The 23,501-nt window shown below is 42.2% G+C and overlaps 1 protein-coding gene across 6 annotated transcripts in view; it reads left to right on the top strand.

The window, feature by feature from the left end:
- Positions 1-23,501, top strand: part of LOC112265748 (serine/threonine-protein kinase MARK1) — an 80,880-nt gene that overhangs the window by 50,131 nt on the left and 7,248 nt on the right. For all 6 annotated transcript variants that reach the window (XM_024443341.2, XM_024443317.2, XM_024443329.2 and 3 more), the window contains 11 exons: positions 5,904-5,952; positions 10,288-10,353; positions 10,825-10,895; positions 13,300-13,356; positions 13,595-13,831; positions 18,437-18,556; positions 18,947-19,046; positions 19,304-19,416; positions 19,895-20,048; positions 22,802-22,974; positions 23,275-23,366. In XM_024443341.2, coding sequence (XP_024299109.1) covers positions 5,904-5,952; positions 10,288-10,353; positions 10,825-10,895; positions 13,300-13,356; positions 13,595-13,831; positions 18,437-18,556; positions 18,947-19,046; positions 19,304-19,416; positions 19,895-20,048; positions 22,802-22,974; positions 23,275-23,366 — 1,232 coding nt within the window. The remainder of the gene's footprint in view (positions 1-5,903; positions 5,953-10,287; positions 10,354-10,824; positions 10,896-13,299; positions 13,357-13,594; positions 13,832-18,436; positions 18,557-18,946; positions 19,047-19,303; positions 19,417-19,894; positions 20,049-22,801; positions 22,975-23,274; positions 23,367-23,501) is intronic.

The raw sequence follows: 23,501 nt of genomic DNA, 5'->3' as shown, positions 1-23,501 counted from the left end.
ATACCCCGCAATACTATGTTAATGCATCCAAAATGCAACATTTTAGTACAAGCTTGTCTACTTACTCAGTTCCATACCTGTTTAATGCATGCTGGTAAGAGTTTGTGTGCATATGCACTGAACAGGAGAACCATAGAAAGAACTATGTATGTTTATTTTCCCCCTCACCTTGAAAGACCTTGCGAGGGGATTCCCCGCTGGTTCAGTCCGAGGACGATGGCTTGCCTCCCAAGTGGCACCCTATTCCCTATATACTGCAATACTTTGACCAGGGCCCATCGCACTACTTGGGTCCTAGTCAAAAGTAGTCCATTATATAGGCAGTAGGGTGCCATTTGGGACACATCGAATTAGTGTTGCATGCTATACCGGTACCACGGTAATATCACGGAACCAAAACGTCATGATACTTATGATATCAACATTTTAGAATACTGTAGTACCGTTTCATATGATACTACAATTTCTTTTGGCCCTACCGATCTGAAGAAACCGGTGGGGCCTGTTATAAAATGTTTATTAATCAGTTTTGTTTATAAATTGTTAAAAAAATTTAAGCAACAGCAACTAGTCACTTGTATGCACCGGCCCAATAATGTCCACTTTACTTTCATACCAGGGTTTCTGTTTCTGTTAGGAAAATGTGGCGCAGGACATCTTACTGGCAACATTTTAAATTGACCAGATATTTGAGAAATCTGACAAACCCATATGCATTTGGTGCGTAACCTGATTAGGGCTTCCATCCACGGTTCTCAGAATGACCGGAATCACATTTAGGTTATGGTAATGACAGAACATGCAAATCGAAGATGCAAATGATGTGCAGCCCCTCTTACCGAATTCTGATGTGCACTTTTGAAGATGTCGAAATAACTATCCACGTTTGACTTTTCCTCAGCCGACGAGTAACAAACAGCAAAATCACTTGCCTATGTCGATCTACTATTCCCTTTAGTAGAAGAGTTTACCTATTCTATTGGTCAGCTTGTCAAGAAAGAAATAGCCTATTCCAAACAGACAGTTGTGAGAAGATGGATCCCCAATTCATGCAACCAGTAGGCTTAGGCTACATACAGAAAACACAATGCATCTGACGCAACCGACCTGAACGTTTATCTTAAAATGTTTATCAACTATTTCTTCACATTATAAGCACAGCAATGTGCATAAGGCAGCAGGCTACGTGCAAATGTTTATTCCATAATGCAATTAGCAGGAAAACCCCATTTGTCAAAGGCCACCACAAGCAGTTTCATGTGACAGAGATTCAAATATCCGTTAGAAATTTAGAAAGAGAGGAAATCGATTCAGATTCTTTGAAGCAAGGTAAGACATGCCTCATATGTATTAAAACGTCCAGGTTTCAAACTACTGTTTGTTGGCGCATGTGTTCAAAATGCATGGTCTCCTGCCTCCAGCTCAAAGGAAAAGGAGTGTGTGACGCGCTGATGAAGCCTGCCTGCCATTTGATGATGCTGCAGCAGCTCTTGCGCTGTCTGACTTATTTTCCACGCATAGGATCTGTATGTTGTACGCCTGTGATAAATCAGATGCATAAGGAATACTGTAGCCTTAGCCTACACAGTCTAATTTTAATTCAATTCAATTTCAGTGCCAGTCAAAATGTTTGGATACACCTACTCGTTTAAGGGTTTTTCTTTATTTTTACTATTTTCAACGTTGTATAATAATAGTGAAGACATCAAAACTATGAAAAAACACATATGGAATCATGTTGTATTGAAAAATGTGTGTTAAAAATATATTTTAGATTCTTCAAAGTAGCCACACTATGCCTTGATGATAGCTTTGCACACTCTTGGCATTCTCTCAACCAGCTTCATGAGGAATGCTTTTCCAACAGCCTTGAAGGAGTTCCCATATATATTGAGCAATTGTTGGCTGCTTTTCTTCCACTCTGTGATCCAGCTCATCCCAAACCATCTCAATTGGGTTGAGGTCAGGTGATTGTGGAGGACAGATCATCTGATGCAGCACTTCATCACTCTCCTTCTTGATCTAATAGCCCTTACACAGCCTGGAGGTATGTTGGGTCATTCTCCCGTTTAAAAATAAATAATAGTCCCACTAAGCGCAAACCAGATTAGATGGCAAATTACTGCAGAATGCTGTGGTAGCCAAGCTGGTTAAGTGTGCCTTGAATTCTAAATAAATCACTGACAGTGTCACCAGCAAAGCACTCCCACACCACCACCTCCATGCTTCACGGTGGGAACCACACGTGCGGAGATCATCCGTTCACCTACTCTGCGTCTCACAAAGACATGGCAGGTTGGAACCAAAAGGAAAGATTTCCACCGGCCCAATGTCCATTGCTCGTGTTTCTTGGCCCAAGCATGTCTCTTCTTATTGGTGTCCTTTTAAATAATTTCTTTGCAGCAATTTGACCATGAAGGCCTGATTCACGCAGTCTCCTCTGAACAGTTGATTTTGAGATGTGTTGGTTACTTGAACTCTGAAGCATTTATTTGGGCTGCAATCTGAGGTGCAGTTGACGAATGAACTTATCCTCTGCATCAGAGGTAACTCTGTGGCGGTCCTCATGAGTGGCAGTTTCATCATAGCGCTTGATGGTTCTTTAAATTTTCCGTATTGACTGACCTTCATGTCTGAAAGTAAGGATGGACTGTCATTTCTCTTTGCTTATTTGAGCTGTTCTTGCCATAATATGGACATGGTCTTTTACCAAATAGGGCTATCTTCTATATGTCACAACACAACTGAAGAAATTCCACAAATTAACTTTTAACAAGGCACACCTATTAATTGAAATGCATTCCAGGTGACTACCTACATGAAGCTGGTTAATTGAAATGCATTCCAGGTGACTACCTCATGAAGCTGGTTAAGAAAATGCCAAAAGTGTGCAAAGCTGTCATCATGGCAAAGAGTGGCTACTTTGAAACATCTCAACTGTAAAATATATTTTGATTTGTTTACGACATGATTCCAAAAGTGTTATTTCAAAGTTTGATGTCTTCATTATTATACTACAAAATACATTTAAAATAAAAAACCCTTGTAGGTGTTTCCAATCTTTTGACTGGTACTGCAAATTAAGCTATAGACAAATAAGCATTTCCATCGACTGGTATTTTCGCCAATGAATAAGTTCAAAAGCGTTTTCGCTATGCTTTTTGAAAAAAATGTTATTCTACTGGACAGATGGCTGGCGCCAATTGTTTTTTATTTATTGGCCTACCAATTTTTTTATAGGCCAATAGCTGGCCTATATACACAACCGGCTAACCCGGTAATCCTGTTTCATGTGCATTTCTGGTGTGGCATCTGTAATCCGCCAGCCACATCCCCTACGCATCTATTCCTCCCATCAGTTTTTAACATATCTTTTATTCAGACCCTGATCAGTCTTCTGTTACATGTTGTACATTGGAGCAGTGCTCCGAGCCAGCGAAGTTGATGTGTTGTGTATATCATTTCATCCCTGGTATAACCAAGAGAACAGGCCAGTCTGATAGGCTTTGGAAGTTTTCTGTCGTGCAACGCAGCAGTGCCAGAGAGGGGGGAAACGGCTTTGCGACGATCATGCTTGCAGCTTTACAGCAAAGAAAATGTCTTGTCTCTCGCTCAAACGGTTAAAGAAATTGCTCATATTGCCGTAGCTACCTTTTTTTCCCTTTCTGTGAGATTTCGCGCACATTTGATATATAATTATTTTGATGACAAATAATGTTGTTCAGTCATGTTACCTAGCTAACTAACAAACCGCTAACGTGACAGTAGGTCTAGGCAAATTTGATTGGCACAGGAAAACAGGAAAAGGGTCTCTACTCATGATGTGCTTCAAATGTAGGATTCATATAGGGTTAATGTAAACTATAAAATATCAATCTCTTTCTCCTTACATTCTATTTGGTGCCTAACGTTTTTAAAGTTGGGAGCAGAATGTATGTGAGTGTCTGTGTTAACTGAAGAGTAAAAGTTGAATTCAGTGTTTTCCTCTTACAGCCACAATGAAATGCAGATCATTATCAATGTCTATTCCTTCCAGCCAAATCACAGGCTGGCCACTCGGAGGCTCCCAAGTGGTGCTGCGGTCTAAGGCACTGCATCACAGTGCTAGAGGCGTCACTACAGACCGTGGTTCGATCCCAGGCTGTATCACAACCGGCCGTAATCGGGAGTCCCATAGGGTGGCGCACATTTGGCCCAGTGTCGTCAGGGTTAGGGGAGGGTTTGGCCGGGGTAGTCTGTCATTGTAAATAAGAATTTGTTCTTAACTGACAAGCCTAGTTAAATAACATTTTAAAAATATGAGCAATTCAGCGATTCTATGCCGTGTTCTATTATACAGTGTGACGTTAAATTCAATATGTGTTGTATTGAGTAGAAGTGTGAATTTCGGTGACAGGATTTTTGTGGAACACGTGCATAACGTTTAGAGAACGTGAACAACGGTCAGGACGGTAGGCCACTCAGGTTTTTTCCCACCGTGGTATCGTGATACTTGACCTGGTGTCATATTGTTAGTAAAATCCTGCTATTGTGACCACTACAGACAATGTGGTGGGGTGTGTGGGTGGCAAGGTGAATGGAATTTTTTCGGTGCTGGTCATCGTTTGCCATCTGGGAGAGGAGGGAGTGGGGAGGAGAGGACAGACAGCCAACACATGTTACAGCACCCTGTCACGGAAGCTGCCTAATCATCCGGGTAACGGTGCGCCACAGGGTCTGTTGCCACGCGGACCCCCATTAGCCATTATGGTCTGTCAAACACACACAGTAAGCGCACGCACACTATTAACTCACACACACACGCACACACTCCGCTACAAAGCCTGCCAGCCATTCGTCTCTGAAGCGGTGACAAATTCGCTGCACACATGAGCAGTCAAATATGAACATGCTAATATGTTCTACTACACTTCAGCAGGCTTGCCAATCATATCTCCAGCTCTCTTTAAAGCAAGTATTCTAGTTACTCCTCTGGAAAATGTGTATGTGGACTTGTTTGATAACATTCAACTATTGTTCCGTTACTGTCGGAATTATAGGGGCAGTCCAGAGGATCGATAATTAGGTGTGTCACAGCAGCTGCCCAGCAATGGTATAGACTGTCTGGTGTAGTGCATGTCCAGAGGTGTGCTGTTTAATCTCATTGAATGGTAATACCCAGAATGCAGCATCTTGAGCCTAGACAGAAGTTTGATTTAAACTCTGTTACAGTATCCTATAGACCACTTGTGTAATTAGTGATGTACAGCCTAAGCCGCACTCTGATTTTTTTATTGAGCAGATGGTCAGGGGGCCGGAACGTAATTGCAAATCATTTGTAGACTTCAAGAAGCCCAAACAGAGATATGCATACGGTTTGCATACGATCACATATCTCTCTCTACTTTGCGTGGGAATTCTTTGGAACATATTTCCAGAATTAAATTCACTTGGAGCTGTTTTGCTGATGTTTTTTGATTTTTTTTTTTAATGTCTTTTGTGTCCAGCAATAATAACTCATTTTAAACTTTTATTTATTTTTTGCTCAGAAAACTTGGATGGACAAATAAAATCAATGCAGCTGCATTGTCATCCAAAAAAACACTGATGCAACTGCTCAATGATCTGAATGTGGCCCTGTTGTTGGGCTTTTTTAAATGTCAGTGAAGCTCTTGAACACTCACAGTACCAACAATTATCATTGGGAGATGACAATAATATGCTCCAGTCAAGATACAAAGTCAACTTCTGTGCAAGAATACAAAGTATTCTCTTCTCTCACTTTCAAAACTGATTTTGTTCATGGTAATTTTGTTTCCTTGATTTCCGTGATGAAAATGACAAACCATCCCTGACAGTGATTTTAATTGCAGAGGATTATGATTGTAGATGACCTGACATTTTTTTCTTTCTCCTTTTCGCAGCTCTTTCGTGAAGTCAGGATCATGAAGATCTTGAATCACCCCAATATTGGTAAGGCCAACCAACACATCTATTCTATCCTAACAATGCAAGGTATTTTCAAAAGCAATGCCAGTGTCAAGCGAGATTGTACTGTATCCATATTACTCCTAATGCTACCGTATTAATCCTAATACTAACTATCATATTACTACATATACTTACAGCAGCACGTAACGCGACTTCTTTCAAAACCTCCTATTGTACAACGTCCAATTCAATTGTATCCATCGCTTTCCATACTCTGTGACATGGACAGTTTTGAGAACAGCACTATCTATCTATAAAAGAAAAATGGAAAATCACCTGAAGACTTGACCTAGGAGAAGTACATGTATGCCCTAAGATGTTGTATTGTCTTCTTATTAATGTTTTTATGCTGCTACTTGTCCATAGCGGTTTACTCTTATCAATGGGACTTGCCAGGCTAGATAAAGGATACATACAATTAAAATAACAAACTAATAACAAGAGAACTTGATGGAAAGCGAAGCGGCATTCCAGGATGTCGCTGTGCAGTGACGGATAGGGAACAGGGAGTGGTGTGATTTTGTTTTTCGCCCAGATCCCATTCCGGTTGACTTTGAGATGCTCCTTTTCTGTGCCGGCCCATTCCAGCTACCCAGCGGGGGGGATCGGAATTACTCCCATAAAACATCATTTGGACTGACCGCTGGGCGATGGCGTCATTTAGACTCCGGGCCTGGGAATTATTACACAATACACACGCACACACACTTCAAGGCAAGGAAAGAGATTTATCTGAAGGAAACCATTGTCCCTTTAAAAAAAACAGACTCGCCTAGTCGCTTTTTAAAACCTAATTATTCACCAACAGATCCATTTCTTTAAGCCATGACTGGCATTTACTGTCCTAATGTATTTGGGTTATGATTTCAATAGTGATGCACATTTTTGGTCAATACTGATATCCGATACTTTCCTTGCCAAAAGAAATATGATACCGATATTTAAAAAATGAGCGGCTTTTTAAGCATTCTAGTACTGTTAAATAGTTAACACACACATGGACGCAGCGGTCTAAGGCAATGCATCTCCGTGCAAGAGGCATCACTACAGTCCCTGGTTCATATCCAGGCTGTATCACATCTGGCTCTGACTGGGTAATAGTGGACTTTGCACTTAGCCTTCAAAATAAAATTATGGCATAGTTCTACTATTTGTATTCATTTGCATCACTGTCAGTGGCATACTTTTATTTTGAAGGCAAACTGCAAATTCCACTATTGTGCCTAATCCTTATTGTGGCTAGCTTCATAACACATAACCCGGTCCGGTCGAGCCTCACTAGCCAGATGAAGCAAGCTGGCTGCTTATAACATTAGCTTTGAGCAACAGGGTTAAGTAGCTGGCTAGCTATTTATTTTCATGAACTGAAGTTCAATTTCAATAGGCAAACAACAAGTGGCAACCTAGCTAATACTTACTCACAAGGATTCCTAAATTATTGCTTAGAATGATGAAAATGACTGCAGTTTCTACTGGTCGTTGTTTTCAGGCTGGTTGTATTGGTGTTAGCTAGGTACCAAGCTAAAGCTAGCTACTCCAGATGTTGCGGTCGAACAAATGATGCTTTATTACCAACGTGGTATTGTAAACACATCATTCGTGGCCGTTGTTTGCTTTTTTGCAGACTTTTTTTGCACAGCTTTTACAGTGCTACTGTATCTTTTTCCATAGTGTGTATGTCATGAAGCTAATAGCAGTGACTCTATCACTGTGTAACTCCGGTAGGGCAACGTCTGAAAAATACCGCACTTGGTAGTGTGTACCAGTGCTTGACCAGTCGGCGAAAGCCAACATCACCCACGACAGAGAACGGTTGATTGTCAAGGGTAATGAATTCTATTATCTTGGCTTTAATGGATTTTGCCTTAGAGTTGTCTCGCAGACATTCTCTTACTCTTTCAAATGACTGCTCGACTTGTTGACTGCTCGATCCACACAGCAGACATTGTGGGCTAGGTTAGGAACGCTGTGTTGCACGTGTAGTCATTGTCATTATGTACCTACGTTGTATAGGTATGCACGGCAGCTTTGACATCGGTTTTTAACATCAGCATTAACTAGACATCGGGCCTATACCAATGTTGGTATTTTTAACTAATATCGTCCAATTCCGAGATGTTCACTGATATATTGTGCATCCCTAGTTTCCAGTCATGGTAATGTCTTCACTACCTTCTTTATTGTTGTTTGATTCCCATTTTTAGAACTAATCCAAATCATCCCCACCTCTGACCTGATCGGAGTATGTCAAAGCAGTAGTTGAGTGGTAGCCTGAGCGCCAGTCTGTTTTAGCTATCATGCCAGCTCTTTGTCATGTCAAACATGTTTGGGTTGACAATGACCACTATGGAGTTGGTGAGAGCACAAATAGATCTGGGACCAGGCTAGTTGAGTGGGTGGGTTAAGGCTGGTGATTTATTAGGGTGGCTTTGCTCTTGATAGCTGGCAAATTCTTTTTAGGTGGGATAGTTTAGGGGTGCGGTGGGTTGGGCAGGCAGTCGCCGATATTGAATCTTAGAGGCCATCTTCTGCCGTTGTGCCCTTGCGCAGGTCACTTAGGTTCTAAACTGCTCCTGGGATGTGCATGTGGGTTTTTGAGGAGTTTCAATAAAGCAGAAGACATCTGTTTCCTTAAGAAAATTGACAATTAAGAAATTGTCATTATATTGTAATAGTCAGGTAAATTCCAGTCCAGCCCTGATCAAAGCTTCAGTCTTTTACTACCTTTCTCTTTTCCCGTTCTATGCCCAGAGTAATGAAATGAGTGTGACAGGAAGGGGGTCATTTAATTCCTTTACATGTAGAAACAGACTCGGTGTACTGGTCTCCACATTGTTAGGCAGCTGTATGTGTCTACATGTGTGGGGCTGGAGGTGTCATGGCAGGAGATGGCGAGATGGAAGGGGTTGGTGTGGTTTCGCTGTAGTTCATTGAAAAATGTATTTGTGTGTAAGTCAAAAGCGCGCACGCACACATCATGCCCCCCCCGTGTGTGTGTGTTTGAAAGAGCCTTTATGCATCCAGAGCAATGAGGAATGAATCACTTTCTTTGTACAACACATGGCTTTGATCGTTTTTTTTCTTTCTCCATACACACAAAAATATTATTTCTCTCAAATTTTATGCAGAAAATTGTTTACATCTTTGTTAGTGAGCATGTCTCCTCTGCCAACATAATCCATCCACCTGACAGGTGTGGCATATCAAAATGCTGATTAAGGTGCACCTTGTGCTGGGGACAATAAAATGGCATCTAAAATGTGTAGTTTTGTCACAACACAATACCACAGATGTCTCAAGTTTTGAGGGAGAATGCAATTGGCATGTTGACCTCAGGACTGTCCACCAGAGCTGTTGTCAGATAATTACATGTTCGGCATCCCGAGTGGCGCAGTAGTCGAAGGCACTGCATCGCAGTGCTAGGTGTGCCACGAGAGATTCTGGGTTCTAGTCCAGGCTCTGTCGTAGCCGCCCGCGACCGGGAGACCCATGGGGAGGCACACAATTTGGCCCAGTGTCGTCCAGGTTAGGGGAGGGTTTGGCCAGCAGAGATGTCCTTGTCCCATCGTGCACTAGCGACTCTTGTGGCGAGCAGGGCGCAGTGCACGCTGACACGTCGCCAGTTGCACGGTGTTTCCTCTGACACATTGGTGCGGCTGGCTTCCGGGTTAAGTGGGCATTGTGTCAGGAATCAGTGTGGCTTGGTTGGGTTGTGTTTCGGAGGACGCACGGCACTCGACCTTCGCCTCTCCCCAGTTCGTATGGGAGTTGCAGCGATGAGACAAGACTGTAACTACCAATTGGATACCACGAAATTGGGGAGAAAACAGGGTAAAATAAATAAAGATGATTGAATTTTCATTTCTCTACCATAAGCCACCCCCAATGTCGTTTTAGAGAATTTGGCAGTACATCCAACCGGCCTCACATCCACAGACCTCGTGTAACCACGTCAGCCCAGGACCTCCACATACGGCTTCTTCACCTGCGGGAGTATTTCTGTTGTAAAAACTCATTTTGATTGGCTGGGCATGGCTCCCCAGTGGGTGGACCTATGCCCTACAGGGCCCAACCATGGCTGCATCCCTGCCAAGTCATGTGAAATCCATAGATTAGGGCCTAATGAATTTATTTCAATTGACTGATTTCCTTATGAACAGTAAATCAGTAAAATCTTTGAAATTGTTTCATGTTGCGTTTGTTTTTGCTCAGTAGATGCACCCTTTTCATCTGTCAGCTAGTATTTGACAGGATGTGTGTTCTCATTGGCTATCCTCACTCATCCACTATTTCTCTCCTCTCTCCTTTTCTCTCCAGTTAAATTGTTTGAAGTCATTGAGACTGAGAAGACACTTTATTTGATAATGGAGTACGCCAGTGGTGGTGAGTATGAACAAAACGATGGATGAATCAAAAAGGACTCTGTTCGCCTCCATGCACAGTATTTTATTGGGCAAGTGATAAAAATATGTTTTGACCAAAATCATATTTTCCCGGTTCATTAAGATCACATTCTCTTTCTTTTGAGACATTCGTATCTTTTGCGGACACCTTTTAAGAATAATTGTACTAGCACAGTGGTAGACATCTCCCAGGTCTTGGAGAGCCGCATTGTGTGCAGGCGTTTTTTTTCTACACCAGCTAAGATTCCAAATTATTATAATTATTCTGGTACAAATTGAATATTCCAATTTAGCGGATGACTTGAATCAGGTGTGTTAAGAGTTGGGCTGGAACAAAATCCTGCACACCTGCGGCTCCAGGACCCGGAGCTGCTGAAGCTTTTTGGTTTGCGATAGAGGTTTCCTTCCTCACTCCAGACCTCTCTCTTTCTCGCTCTGTGTCCCCATCCAGGTGAGGTATTTGACTACTTAGTTGCACATGGAAGGATGAAGGAAAAGGAGGCTCGGGCCAAGTTTCGCCAGGTGAGTTACTGCTGACACACACAACTGCAGACTCTCTCTCACACACACACACACACACACACACACTCCCGTACGCTAACACACACTGACACACAGTACAGCGACACACACTGCTGAAAACTAAAACTGCTGTGTGAAGAGGTGCAGCAATGTCACCAGCCATATCCTCTGTCATCAATCTCCTGTGGGGAGGGAGGAAAGGAGAGAGAAAGAGGGAGCGGGGGGGGACCCCTTCCTTCCCTGACACAGGCACTGCAGGAGACGGGTCCGTGCTCAGAATAAATAGATGAGCTAATGACCTTCTGGGAACAGACAGCACGTGTATGACTGCGTGTGAGTGTGTATGTTCATATTCTACAGGAAAAGGGAAATGAGCTACCTAGTCAGTAGTTCAACTGAAATGCGTCTTCCTCTTTTAACCCTACCCCTCTGAATCAGAGAAGTGTGGGGGGGCTTCCTCAATCGACATCCACGTCATCGGCGCCAGCTGGCTATTAGGGTGTGTGTCATGTCAGTGAGTCCTACAGGCGAGGTTGGGCATGTCTCTTACAGTTTGTGTGTATTCTACAAGCCAGGCAGTGTGCGAGTTGATAACATCTCAGTAAAGTGTGTGTGCGTGCGCGAGCATATGTGTGCTGGTGTGTCCTCAATGACATTCTCATATCTGTTACTCAGCGCGAACAGACCTCATGCTGATTCACCAAGCAGAAATACAGTACAGTAGAAATACTTTATTACTCCCCTAGTGCACTTCTGTCTGTCAACCCACACTGGCCTCTAGTGGTGGTGTTTTGGCATCGCAGCATCCGTGCGTGACTAAGTGAAAATTTGACTTAAGTGGAAGCTAGGATTTCCCCTCAAGTATGTAAGGTTAGTCAATGGCCCCATCTAGAAACGGGTCCTAGGCCTTTCCCCTAGATTCTAGTGGTAGCCCTTAAGCATAGCACTATCCGTTATGGAGTGTCTCTCCCAAGTATAAAAGGTTTGTGTTGGTCAATGGCCCTGTCCAGAAACAACCCCTAGCCCCTATCCACTACCCACCTCGGCACATTTGTAGATCTGAAGTGATTGGATACATGTAAGGAACATGGCAAAAAAAGTATTGAGCGCAAGATCAATTTATTACTATATTGCTGACACCTATCCAGTCCTTTCAGATCTACCTAGGGTTCAATATGGAAGTGCGCAAAAGTCTAACCTTACTCAAATACCTTTTTCTTTGGTAACCAGACGTCCACAATTTCCGGGACAGTCCCCGATTCCAGGGACAGGCCACCAGCTAGTCCCTGATTTAGCCCTCGAAGAAAAAAGCAACTCTGAAGTTAAAAGGAGGCTGATGTTTAAATAATCAAACTCTGTATCCAATCAGATTTTCATGTAAAAATGCGGTATTTCACTGTACCCAGCTCGTTTGCTTCTACGGCTTTGGCACGGGCCTTTTATGGGATTATTTTATCAGTGATAACCAACATTGTAACCACTGCATGAACGACCATGCCCATGACCAGAAAGTGCCTCCAACAGCATAGTTACCAAACTTGGGTGATTAAGAAAAATTACAAGATAGGCTACGATTAAGAAGTTAAGATAAGAAGACAAGATAGGCTACGATTACTGTATAGGGGTAATCCATTTTTCGCTCAGCTAAAATCTGGTCACCTTAGCTAACAGATCAGTGTCTATATTAAGTGTCTCAGAATAGGACTGCTGATCTAGGATCTGCTTTTTTAGATAATAAGGACAAAGGGGACCTTATTTTACCTTTTATTTAACTAGGCAAGTCAGTTAAGAACAAATTCTTATTTTCAATGACGGCCTAGGAACAGTGGGTTAGTTAACTGCCTTGTTCAGGGGCAGAACGACAGATTTGTACCTTGTCAGGGATTTGAACTTGCAACCTTTCAGTTACTAGTCCAACACTCTAACCACTAGGCTACGCTGCCGCTGGATATACTTTATGAATTACGCCCCTGGGAAATGTGTGGTGTCCACTTCATTTTAGTGTTGTCCTATCCAGTCTTGTCAGAATTGATGATTAGCGTTGGCATACCTCGAGGGAGGAAGGATGAGTTATCTATGTGGCATTCAAACAGAGTACCCTATCTCTAGGACTGAGGAGAGATTTGATTAGCCTTATTGCTAGGAGGCTAACGCAATCCAACCTCTCCTGGGAATGGGGACTAATTAATTTGTAGCATAGCTTAGCGGCTAATGCGGACTAACTGTAGAGATTCATTAGCCGTCAGTAGAGCGATTGGCGTAGCAGCTAAATCTACCATTGAGATTTGTTAGCTTAGCTTGGTAATTTGTTGATTAGTTAAATCCGGTGTATAAATGCTGGGGTAGAACAAAAATGTACACCCTGAGGGTCCCTCTACAACTGAATTTTCTCTCTCTCTTTCAGATTGTCTCTGCTGTGCAGTATTGCCATCAGAAGAGGATCGTCCACCGGGATCTCAAGGTGAAAACCAATACCATACATGCTGGAGTAGCATTGAAACTTTGATCCATCAAGGGTCACACACACATTGTCTGTCTGTGACTCACTGTCTGAGTGTATGTCTGAGTAGACATCGATCGACAGATTGAAAGACTCTGACTCTGTATTTCGATCAATGTATATCCGTCTGTCTTTCTGTCTGACTGCTGTATCTCTCATATACACAGTTACTCACCCCCCTCTCCCGATTTCCCATCAGGCTGAGAACCTACTCCTGGACGCAGACATGAACATCAAGATTGCAGACTTCGGCTTTAGCAACGAGTTTACCCTGGGCAGTAAGCTGGACACGTTCTGCGGCTCACCGCCCTACGCCGCCCCGGAGCTGTTCCAGGGGAAGAAGTATGATGGGCCCGAGGTGGACGTCTGGAGCCTGGGGGTCATACTGTACACGCTTGTCAGCGGTTCACTGCCCTTTGACGGACAGAATCTGAAGGTGTGTTTGGTGAGGGGTGGTTGTGTGTATGTTTTGGGATTTTGGGGGAATTTCTGTATGGGGCTTATGGGTCATGCTATTATAGAAGCGACGATAGTCACGTGTATTGGTTGAAGCTCCGTGTTAAATTCAAATCTCCATATCACCATATCTAAGCCAATATGACACCAATCTCAATAAACATGATTAAATCAACATTATTGGAGGTACACAACACACTTAACCCCCCCCTCATAAAGTGACCATGAATTTACAAATGCCAGATTGACTGAGTTTGTGGGTGCAAAGGTTTTTACTAGATGTATAATCTATCGCTCTCACGTGCACATTTCCATCCGTTAAGGAACAACGATGTGCTACCTTTTTGTAGCATTTCTGACAATGTTAACATGTTTTTTTGCAGAAACTCAGTTCGAACACCGGGTCGGTTGCCCGGAAACAATACAGCTGCTTGCACCATACTGCCAGTCATAAGAAGTTATTGCGAACAAACCTATGCTACTGTATATACAGTGGGGAGAACAAGTATTTGATACACAGATTTTTTTGACACAAGTGTTTGATACATCAGAAAAGCAGACCTTAATATTTGGTACAGAAACCTTTGTTTGCAATTAGAGATCATACCTTTTCTGTAGTTCTTGAGCAGGTTTGCACACACTGCAGCAGGTATTTTGGCCCACTCCTCCATACAGACCTTCTCCAGATCCTGGGCAATACGGACTTTCAGCTCCCTCCAAAGATTTTATATTGGGTTCGGACCTTGAAATGCTTCTTACGGAGCCACTCCTTAGTTGCTCTGGCTGTGTGTTTCGGGTCGTTGTCATGCTGGAAAACCCACCCACGACCCATCTTCAATGCTCTTACTGAGGGAAGGAGGTTGTTGGCCAGGATCTTGCGATACATGGCCCCATCCATCCTCCCCTCAATACGGTGCAGCTGTCCTGTCCCCTTTGCAGAAAAGCATCCCCAAAGAATGAAGTTTCCACCTCCATGCTTCACGGTTGGGATGGTGTTCTTGGGGTTGTACTCATCCTTCTTCCTCCTCCAAACACGGCAAGTAGACAAGTAGTTTAGACAAAAAAGCTCTATTTTTGTCTCATCAGACCACATGACCTTCTCCCATTCCTCCTCTGAATCATCCAGATGGTCATTGGCAGATTTCTGTCGCTGTACATTTCAAAAGTGCTAAACAAATTATTATATTGACTTTTCTACCTGTAAAAAGTTTTTGAACACCTACTTATTCATGGGTTTTTCTTTATTAAAAAAAAAAAAATCTTCATTGTAGAATAATAGTGAAGACAAACTATGAAATAACACATATGGAATCATGTAGTAACCAAAAAAGTGTTGGCCTAGAAGGCCAGCATCCCAGAGTTGCCTTTTCATTGTTGACATTAAGACTGGTGTTTTGCAGGTACTATTTAATGAAACTGCCAGTAGAGGACTTGTGAGGTGTCTGTTTCTCAAACTAGACAAAATCAAATCAAATTTATTTGTCACATACACATGGTTAGCAGATGTTAATGCGAGTGTAGCGAAATGCTTGTGCTTCTAGTTCCGACAATGCAGTAATAACCAATGAGTAATCTAACCTAACAATTCCAAAACTACTACCTTATACACACAAGTGTGAAGGGATAAAGAATATGTACATAAAGATATATGAATGAGTGATGGTACGGAACGGCATAGGCAAGATGCAGTAGATGGTATCGAGTACAGTATATACATATGAGATGAGTAATGTAGGGTATGTAAACAAAGTGGCATAGTTTAAAGTGGCTAGTGATACATGTATTACATAAAGATGCAGTAGATGATATAGAGTACAGTATATACATATGAGATGAGTAATGTAGGGTATGTAAACATTATATTAAGTAGCATTGTTTAAAGTGGCTAGTGATATATTTTACATCAATTTCCATCAAATCCCATTAGTTGAGTCAGTGTGTTGGCAGCAGCCACTCAATGTTAGTGGTGGCTGTTTAACAGTCTGATGGCCTTGAGATAGAAGCTGTTTTTCAGTCTCTCGGTCCCTGCTTTGATGCACCTGTACTGACCTCGCTTTCTGTGATAGCGGGGTGAACAGGTAGTGGCTCGGGTGGTTGTTGTCCTTGATGATCTTTATGGCCTTCCTGTGACATCGGGTGGTTTAGGTGTCCTGGAGGGCAGGTAGTTTGCCCCCGGTGATGCGTTGTGCAGACCTCACTACCCTCTAGAGTGTCTTACGGTTGTGGGCGGAGCAGTTGCCGTACCAGGCGGTGATACAGCCCGACAGGATGCTCTCGATTGTGCATCTATAAAAGTTTGTGAGTGCTTTTGGTGACAAGCCAAATTTCTTCAGCCTCCTGAGGTTGAAGAGGCGCTGCTGCGCCTTCTTCACGATGCTGTCTGTGTGGGTGGACCAATTCAGTTTGTCTGTGATGTGTACGCCGAGGAACTTAAAACTTACTACCCTCTCCACTACTGTCCCATCGATGTGGATAGGGGGAGTAAGAAATAACACATAAAATGTTTTAAAAACTGCATAGTTTCCTAGGAACGCAAAAGCGAGGCGGCCATCTCTGTCGGTGCCGGAAGTGGACACTCTAATGTACTTGTCCTCTTGCTCAGTTGTGCACCGGGGCCTCCCACTCTTTCTATTCTGGTTAGAGCCAGTTTGTGCTGTTCTGTGAAGGGAGTAGTATACAGCATTGTACGAGATCTTCAGTTTCTTGGCAATCTCTGGCATGGAATAGCCTTAATTTCTTAGAACAAGAATAGACGGATGAGTTTCAGAAGAAAGGTCTTTGTTTCTGGCCATTTTGAGCCTGTAATCGAACCCACAAACGCTTATGCTCCTGATACTCAACTAGTCTAAAGGTCAGATTTATTGATTCTTTAATCATAACAACAGTTTTCAGCTGTGCTAACATAATTACAAAAAGGTTTTCTAATGATCAATTAGCCTTTTAAAATGATATACCTGGATTAGCTAACACAACGTGCCATTGGAACATAGGAGTGATGGTTGCTGATAATGGGCCTCTGTACGCCTGTGTAGATATTCCATGAAACATCTGCCGTTTCCAGCTACAATAGTCATTTACAACATTAACAATGTCTACACTGTATTTCTGATCAATTTGATGATTTTTTTTTTAATGGGACATTTTTTTTCTTTTCAACAACGACATTTCTAAGTGACTCAACTTTTGAACAGTAGTGTATATCTATCTCATTTGGCTGTATGTATTTTTAGATATATACCTATTGTAAAGGTGTATTTTTCTTGCGCGACTATCTTTATTGCAAAGAGAAATACAAGAACAAACAACTTTAAGCCACACATTATTTTGACAGAGGTAATGAACATAGCTGCTGTAGTAGGTCATTGCTCAGCACAGGAATTTATAAAACACAACCATGTTTGAAACACAAGTGGTTCTGAGCTTATGTCAATGTTACACAGGTAAGCTAACAGTAACAGAAATCAGGAATGCAGACGGACTATCTATCTAAGATGCTGTGTCCAGCACACCACCACATGTTATGTTGGGCACCAACTGACCAAAAAAGGATGGTATTATGAAAAATATATAAAAAATACCTGTTTTGCTGAAATATTTAAGGAACTACAGGCATGCACAACATTACTACAAGACAAAACAGCTCAATCAAGCCTGATGGTCTTGTGAGTATGAAAGAGAAGCTTGTTTTCATTATAATAATAAAGACATGAAAAGGTAGCGTAATAGGATAGGATGTCCTACTGTGGTGTGTGAAGAATCCAATACTTTACCTTGCATGCGTTACAAATCACATTATTGTGGAAGCACCTCTAAGAGTGTGAATTAGGCTGTTTGAGAAGGTTTGAATCCTAAGCAACCTGCCTACACATAGTTTGAAGTACAATACCAACATAGCTACTGTAGTAGGTCAAAGCTGTGTGCTTGAAAACCTTGGTAGAGCATGGATGGAATAGGCATTCTGGTGCTCATGTGAATTTCCTTGTCCGGCTTCAGACCAATGCTTATTCTCACTTAACTTTGATAGGCCTACATGCTTGAAGAACGTGTGTATGTGGTGGGGCATGGGATGGATGTATGGAACAGATGTAAAGAGAAAGCGAGAGGGATGGTAGGCTGGAGGTCGTGCTTTATGCTTATCAGCAGATCCCTGCCCTTTGATTCTCCCAAGGGGAGGCGTGTGCACGTGTGTGGAGCCACTTATTTCCAATGTGGGACACATCAGTCTCCTTCAGTTGCTACCATTGTTGAATTCTGCGGTGTCAGTTGTTCCACAGTTCTCATTGCTAAATAGTTTTTGGTTACACTTGAAGTTACATCGGCCTTATACAGTACTGCAAAACAAAACACTGTTATTGGTAACACTATTTGACATGCTCCAATGACATATTTGACATTTTCCTGACAAATAGTGTTGAGGGGTAAAGTCTCTTCCTTTGGTCAAAAAGTCTCATCCCCTGTTATTGTTGTTAATTGTTCTGTGTAAGGAGCTGAGAGAGAATGCTAAGAGGGAGGTATTGTACTCCTTCGTACATGTCTAGAGATTGACCCCTAACCCCAAACCTCTACTCTCTATCTCCCTCCAAAGGAGCTGAGAGAACGCGTGCTGAGAGGGAAGTATCGTATTCCTTTCTACATGTCTACAGACTGTGAAAACCTGCTGAAGAAACTGTTGGTGCTCAACCCTGGCAAACGGAGCAGTCTGGAGGTAAGCGAGAAGGCGAGGGACACACACACACACACACTGACACATGCACGGATGTACGGTCACACACACATGCACGTAAAAACACTTATAGACTCAAACACATACCACATGTGCGTGCTCATACAGACATGTAGATAAAGAAATCTCTTGTTCACGTCTACAGCTTGCCTTCATGAAACTAAAGAAGACACGTTAAACCAATGGCTTCTAGTCGCTGAAACACTGTTTTTCCGAGTTTTTTTTCTTTTTCTACATCTTACTAAATCCAACTTGAGTGTATAGATGTACGAAGTCTCGTGATTTTCACTATGCTGAATCTGTTTCGTCCTCTCTGTCTCTTTCTGTCTCTGTTTGTCCATTGGTCCATCTAACCGTCTGTCTCCCCCTCAGCAAATCATGAGAGACCGCTGGATGAACGTGGGCCATGAGGAGGAGGAGCTGAAGCCCCATCAGGAACCGGAACCCGACTGGAACGACACCAAACGGATAGGTCAGTCACATACGCCCAATGTTGTAATCGTCTGATTGGATACTCTCCCTTCCTCACTTATGGGCTGTTTTGTAACAAGCTGTATTTTGTGAAAAAGATCACTTCCATGCCACAAAATTTTTAAAAAAATACAATAACTTTATTATTCTAAAGGGAACTTCAGGTGTGACATTCGAATTAGACGACAAATTATGTCAGTACCCTTTTCATGTCATTAAGTCATTCATAGTGTGTTATGTTCCCTCCTCTCCCTACAGAACTGATGATAACCATGGGATTCCCCAAAGAGGACATCACAGATGCGTTAACGGGACAGAAGTACGACGAGACCATGGCCACTTACCTCCTTTTGGGCAGGAAACCAGCCGAGGTGAGACATGCGCTATAGCCATACTAATGACAGACTTCACAAACAATATGTATCCTATGGATACACACATTAAAGACTTAAAGACTTTATTTGAAAATCACAAAACGGCAGCCCCCACTTGGTTTGCTATGAAGCTGAGATGAGGGGTATCCACTTTAAAATTCTTATTGGGATTTATAGATTAAGGACTGACAGTCTGAGGTCAAAATGATTATATACTTTAGAAACTTCCTGCTTACAGACATCAACAAAATTCTGATCTGCCAAGACTGCCATCATTTCCTCTTCCCAATTTACACCCTCCCTTGAAGCATGGGAAGAGCCAATAGTGGCGATCTTGGTAGGTTTGAATTTTCTTGTTGATTTCTATAAGCAGGAATTCGCCACACGGCTGTCATATTGCAGTCTACCTTCAAGTCTACATGACCACCACGTTATAATGTGTGCAATGACTCCCCCCCCCTATTTCATTGGACAGTTTGAGGGGAGCGAGTCGCTGTCCAATAGCAACCTGTGTCAAAGGTCACGGCCCAGCAGCGAGGCCAACAACAGTTCCAGCCAATCGCCAGCCCACTCCAAGGTCACACGCAGCATATCGGCCAACCAGAAGCAGCGGCGCTTCAGTGACCATGGTAAGGACAACATTGTCGACCATCTTGAATCTCAAACAAGATTTTAGTTTTATCACCATTATTACAGAAAATATTATTATTATATAATGGAAAATCGTAGCTTAAAGAGTTCTGGATTTTGGCATTTTTATGTCTCTGTGTCCAGTATAAAGGAAGTTGGAGGTAGTTTTGCGAGCCAATGCTAACTAGCATAAGTGCAATGAATGGAAGTCTACAGCAGGGCTCTGTCCAACCATGTTCCTGGAGCGCTACCGTACTGTAGGTTTTCACTCCAACTCTAATGTAGCGCACCTTACAGTGCCTTCAGAAAGTATTCACGCCCCTGGACTTTTTCCATATTTTGTTGTTACAGCCTGAATTTAAAATGTGTTAAGTTGAAATTGTGTGTCACTAGCATTGAAGTTATTAATTACACTTTGGATGGCGTATCAATACACCCAGTCACTACAAACATACAGGCGTCCTTCCTAACTCCGTTGCCGGGGAGGAAGGAAGCCGCTCAGGGATCTCACCATGAGGCCAATGGTAACTTTTTTTAAACGGTTACAAAGCTTAATGGTTATGATTGGTGAAAACTGAGGCTGGATCAACAACATTGTAGTTACTCCACAATACTAGCCTAAATTAGAGTGAAAAGAAGGAAGCCTCAACAGAATAAAAATATTCCAAAACATGCATCCTGTTTTCAGTAAGGCACTAAAATAAAACTGCAAGAAATGTGGCAAAGAAATGAACTTTGTCCTGAATGCAAAGTGTTATGTTTGGGGCAAACGCATCAATGAGTACCCTTCTTCATATTTTCAAGCATGGTGGTGGCTGCATCATGTTATGGGTATGCTTGTCATCTGCAAGAACTAGGGAGTTTTTTAGGATAAAAAGAAGCGGAATAGAAACGGAATGGAGCTAAGCACAGGCAAAGTCCAAGAGGAAAACCTTGTCTGCTTTCCAACAGATACTGGGAGACAAATTCACCTTTTCAGCAGGACAATAACCTTAAACACAAGGATAGATATACACAGGAGTTGCTTACCAAGACTGACATTGAACGTTCCTGAGTGGCCAAGTTACAGTTTTGACTTAAATCCGCTTGAAGATCTATGGCAAGACTTGAAAATGGCTGTCTAGCAATGATCAACAACCAACTTGACAGAGCTAGAAGGATGTTAAAAATAATAATGGGCAAATATTGTACAATCCTGGTGTGCAAAGCTATTAGAAACTTACCCAGAAAGACTCAGCTGTAATCACTGCCAAAGGTTATTCTAAGATGTATTGACTAAGAGGTGTGAATACTTATGTAAATCAGATATTACTGTATTTCATTTTCAATATATTTGCAAACATTTCTAAAAACATGTGTTCACTTTGTCATTATGGGGTATTGCGTATAGATGGGTGAGGGGGGAATAAAAATGTTGGCTGTAACACAAGATGTGGAATAGGTCAAGGGGTATGAAAACTTTCTGAAGGCACTGTATTTGGCTGGTTGATAAGCTGAAATCAGGTTAGTTACAACTGGGATTGGATTAAAAACCTACAGGAGGGTAGCTCTCCAGGAACAGGGTTGCAAAGCCCTTGTCTATAGTTTAAGTACCACAGTATAAGTCATAATAACTATAAAACCTAGAGGTCAAACAAGGAAATGGTTCCATTCTCTTTTTCCCATGGAGTATTTTAGGAACACTTAAAATGAGGGCTGTGTTTTCAAGTAGGCTTAATGTTTTGATAACAGTGTAAATCTCTCTAGGACAAGGTGGCATTTATCAATATATACCCCCCCAAAAAAAAAACCAACAACATATAGTTCTAATTAGCTGCTAATGTGGTTATCATAAAGAACTACAAATGCCATGATGATCTGAACGAGACTACCAAATCGAGGCAGGAGGTAAGATTCTATGGATTAACTATCTGTTAGCTAAATTTAGTGATGAATACATTTGCCACGTTTCTTTAAATGTGCAATTCTGTGAAATGTCTTGTGCAAGTTGAAATTGTCACTACCTGTTAGCAAAGGTGTCAGCTAGAGATGACATGCAGGAATTTGTAGTATTTTTGAATCTGAGAGTAAATAGAATATATTGACAAGTCACCTTGTATGAGAGTGATTTACATAGTTATCAAAACGTCACGCCAGGGTAAGCCTACACGAAACATCCCTTATTTTATGTGTTTCTAAAATTCCCTATGGTAAAAATGAATGGTGGAAAAACGATTGGAACCCTTTCCCAGTTTGACCGCTAGGTTTTATGGGTATTATGACACCTCCACTGTGGGGCTCTAAAGACTTCGTCATTTTGCTAACGCTAGTTAACAATTGCGCTGATGGTAGTTAGCAACTTCCTTCAAACTGAACGAGTTCAACGGACTCTGGGGAAGTAGAGAGTACTTCATTGCCAAAATCCTGAAATATCCTTAGGCTAACTGATTAGCCTAAGGAAGTTCCCTTTACATTTGAACTGTGTGCAAGCAGAGCTTTCTTTACATGTTGCCTACTATAGTACATCCAACGGAAATGTTTAATTAATGAAGACCAGTAGAAATTTTAGGGGAATACCATTCAAGCCAGTCAATAAAAAATACAAATGTAGTTTCAACTGTTCAACTGTCATTATTATATTAATGTTCTTTATTGACTGAAGTTAAATGGTATTTGCCCTAACTCTGCGGAATCCACAATGGGACTCCCATGTTAAATAAAGAATAACAAAGTCCGTACAAACTAATCATGTCATTGCTCTGTGGCTCCTCAGTGGCGCCCTCTATCCCCCCGTCTATGTCCTACACCAAGCGGGCGCAGGCCAACAGCGTGGAGAGCGACAAGGGCGATGCCGCCCACAAGCTTGGCACGGCCGGTTCCAAGGCCGACGTACCCACCTCGCCGCTGGTGGCACAGGAGAGGAAGAAGTCATCCACCGCCTCAGGGGTGAGGGGTCAAAGTGTTATACAAAATATGTTTTATAATATTCAGGGGGCTAAGGTTTCAGCAGTTTCTTCCTCCAAGTAAGCAGGGGATGATGGGCACAGAAAGTAGTTTTCTATCCCAAAATGTACTGGAAAGTTGGTCATTCCCAAAGTAACTTAGAACCCATCAGACTAAACTGTCGTAACAAGTCACAAGACGCTTCGCTTCTATTATGGTTTTTATTTTGTGGGACTGTCAGAACAGAAATAGTTTGTATTGTGAAATAAGTTATTGAAGGCTCTGTGTGTGTGTGAACCCCAGAACAGTAACGCTATGACCAGGAGGAACACGTATGTGTGTGAGCGGTCGAGCACAGATCACTACACGGCGATTCCCAATGGCAAGGACAGCAGGTGAGGAGGGCGATAGGTATCCAATGCTGCTGCCACGGCAACTTTGTTTGCTGTTGATAATTTGATTGCTTCTGATAATGTTTACCTGCCTATGTAACTGCAAAGTAAATACATAGAACTGACTCTATCCCTGAT

The sequence above is a fragment of the Oncorhynchus tshawytscha genome, linkage group LG02, assembly GCF_018296145.1.
Source record: "Oncorhynchus tshawytscha isolate Ot180627B linkage group LG02, Otsh_v2.0, whole genome shotgun sequence".
NCBI classification, from domain to species: Eukaryota; Metazoa; Chordata; class Actinopteri; order Salmoniformes; family Salmonidae; genus Oncorhynchus; species Oncorhynchus tshawytscha.
This window is presented reverse-complemented; position numbering and strand designations above follow the sequence as displayed.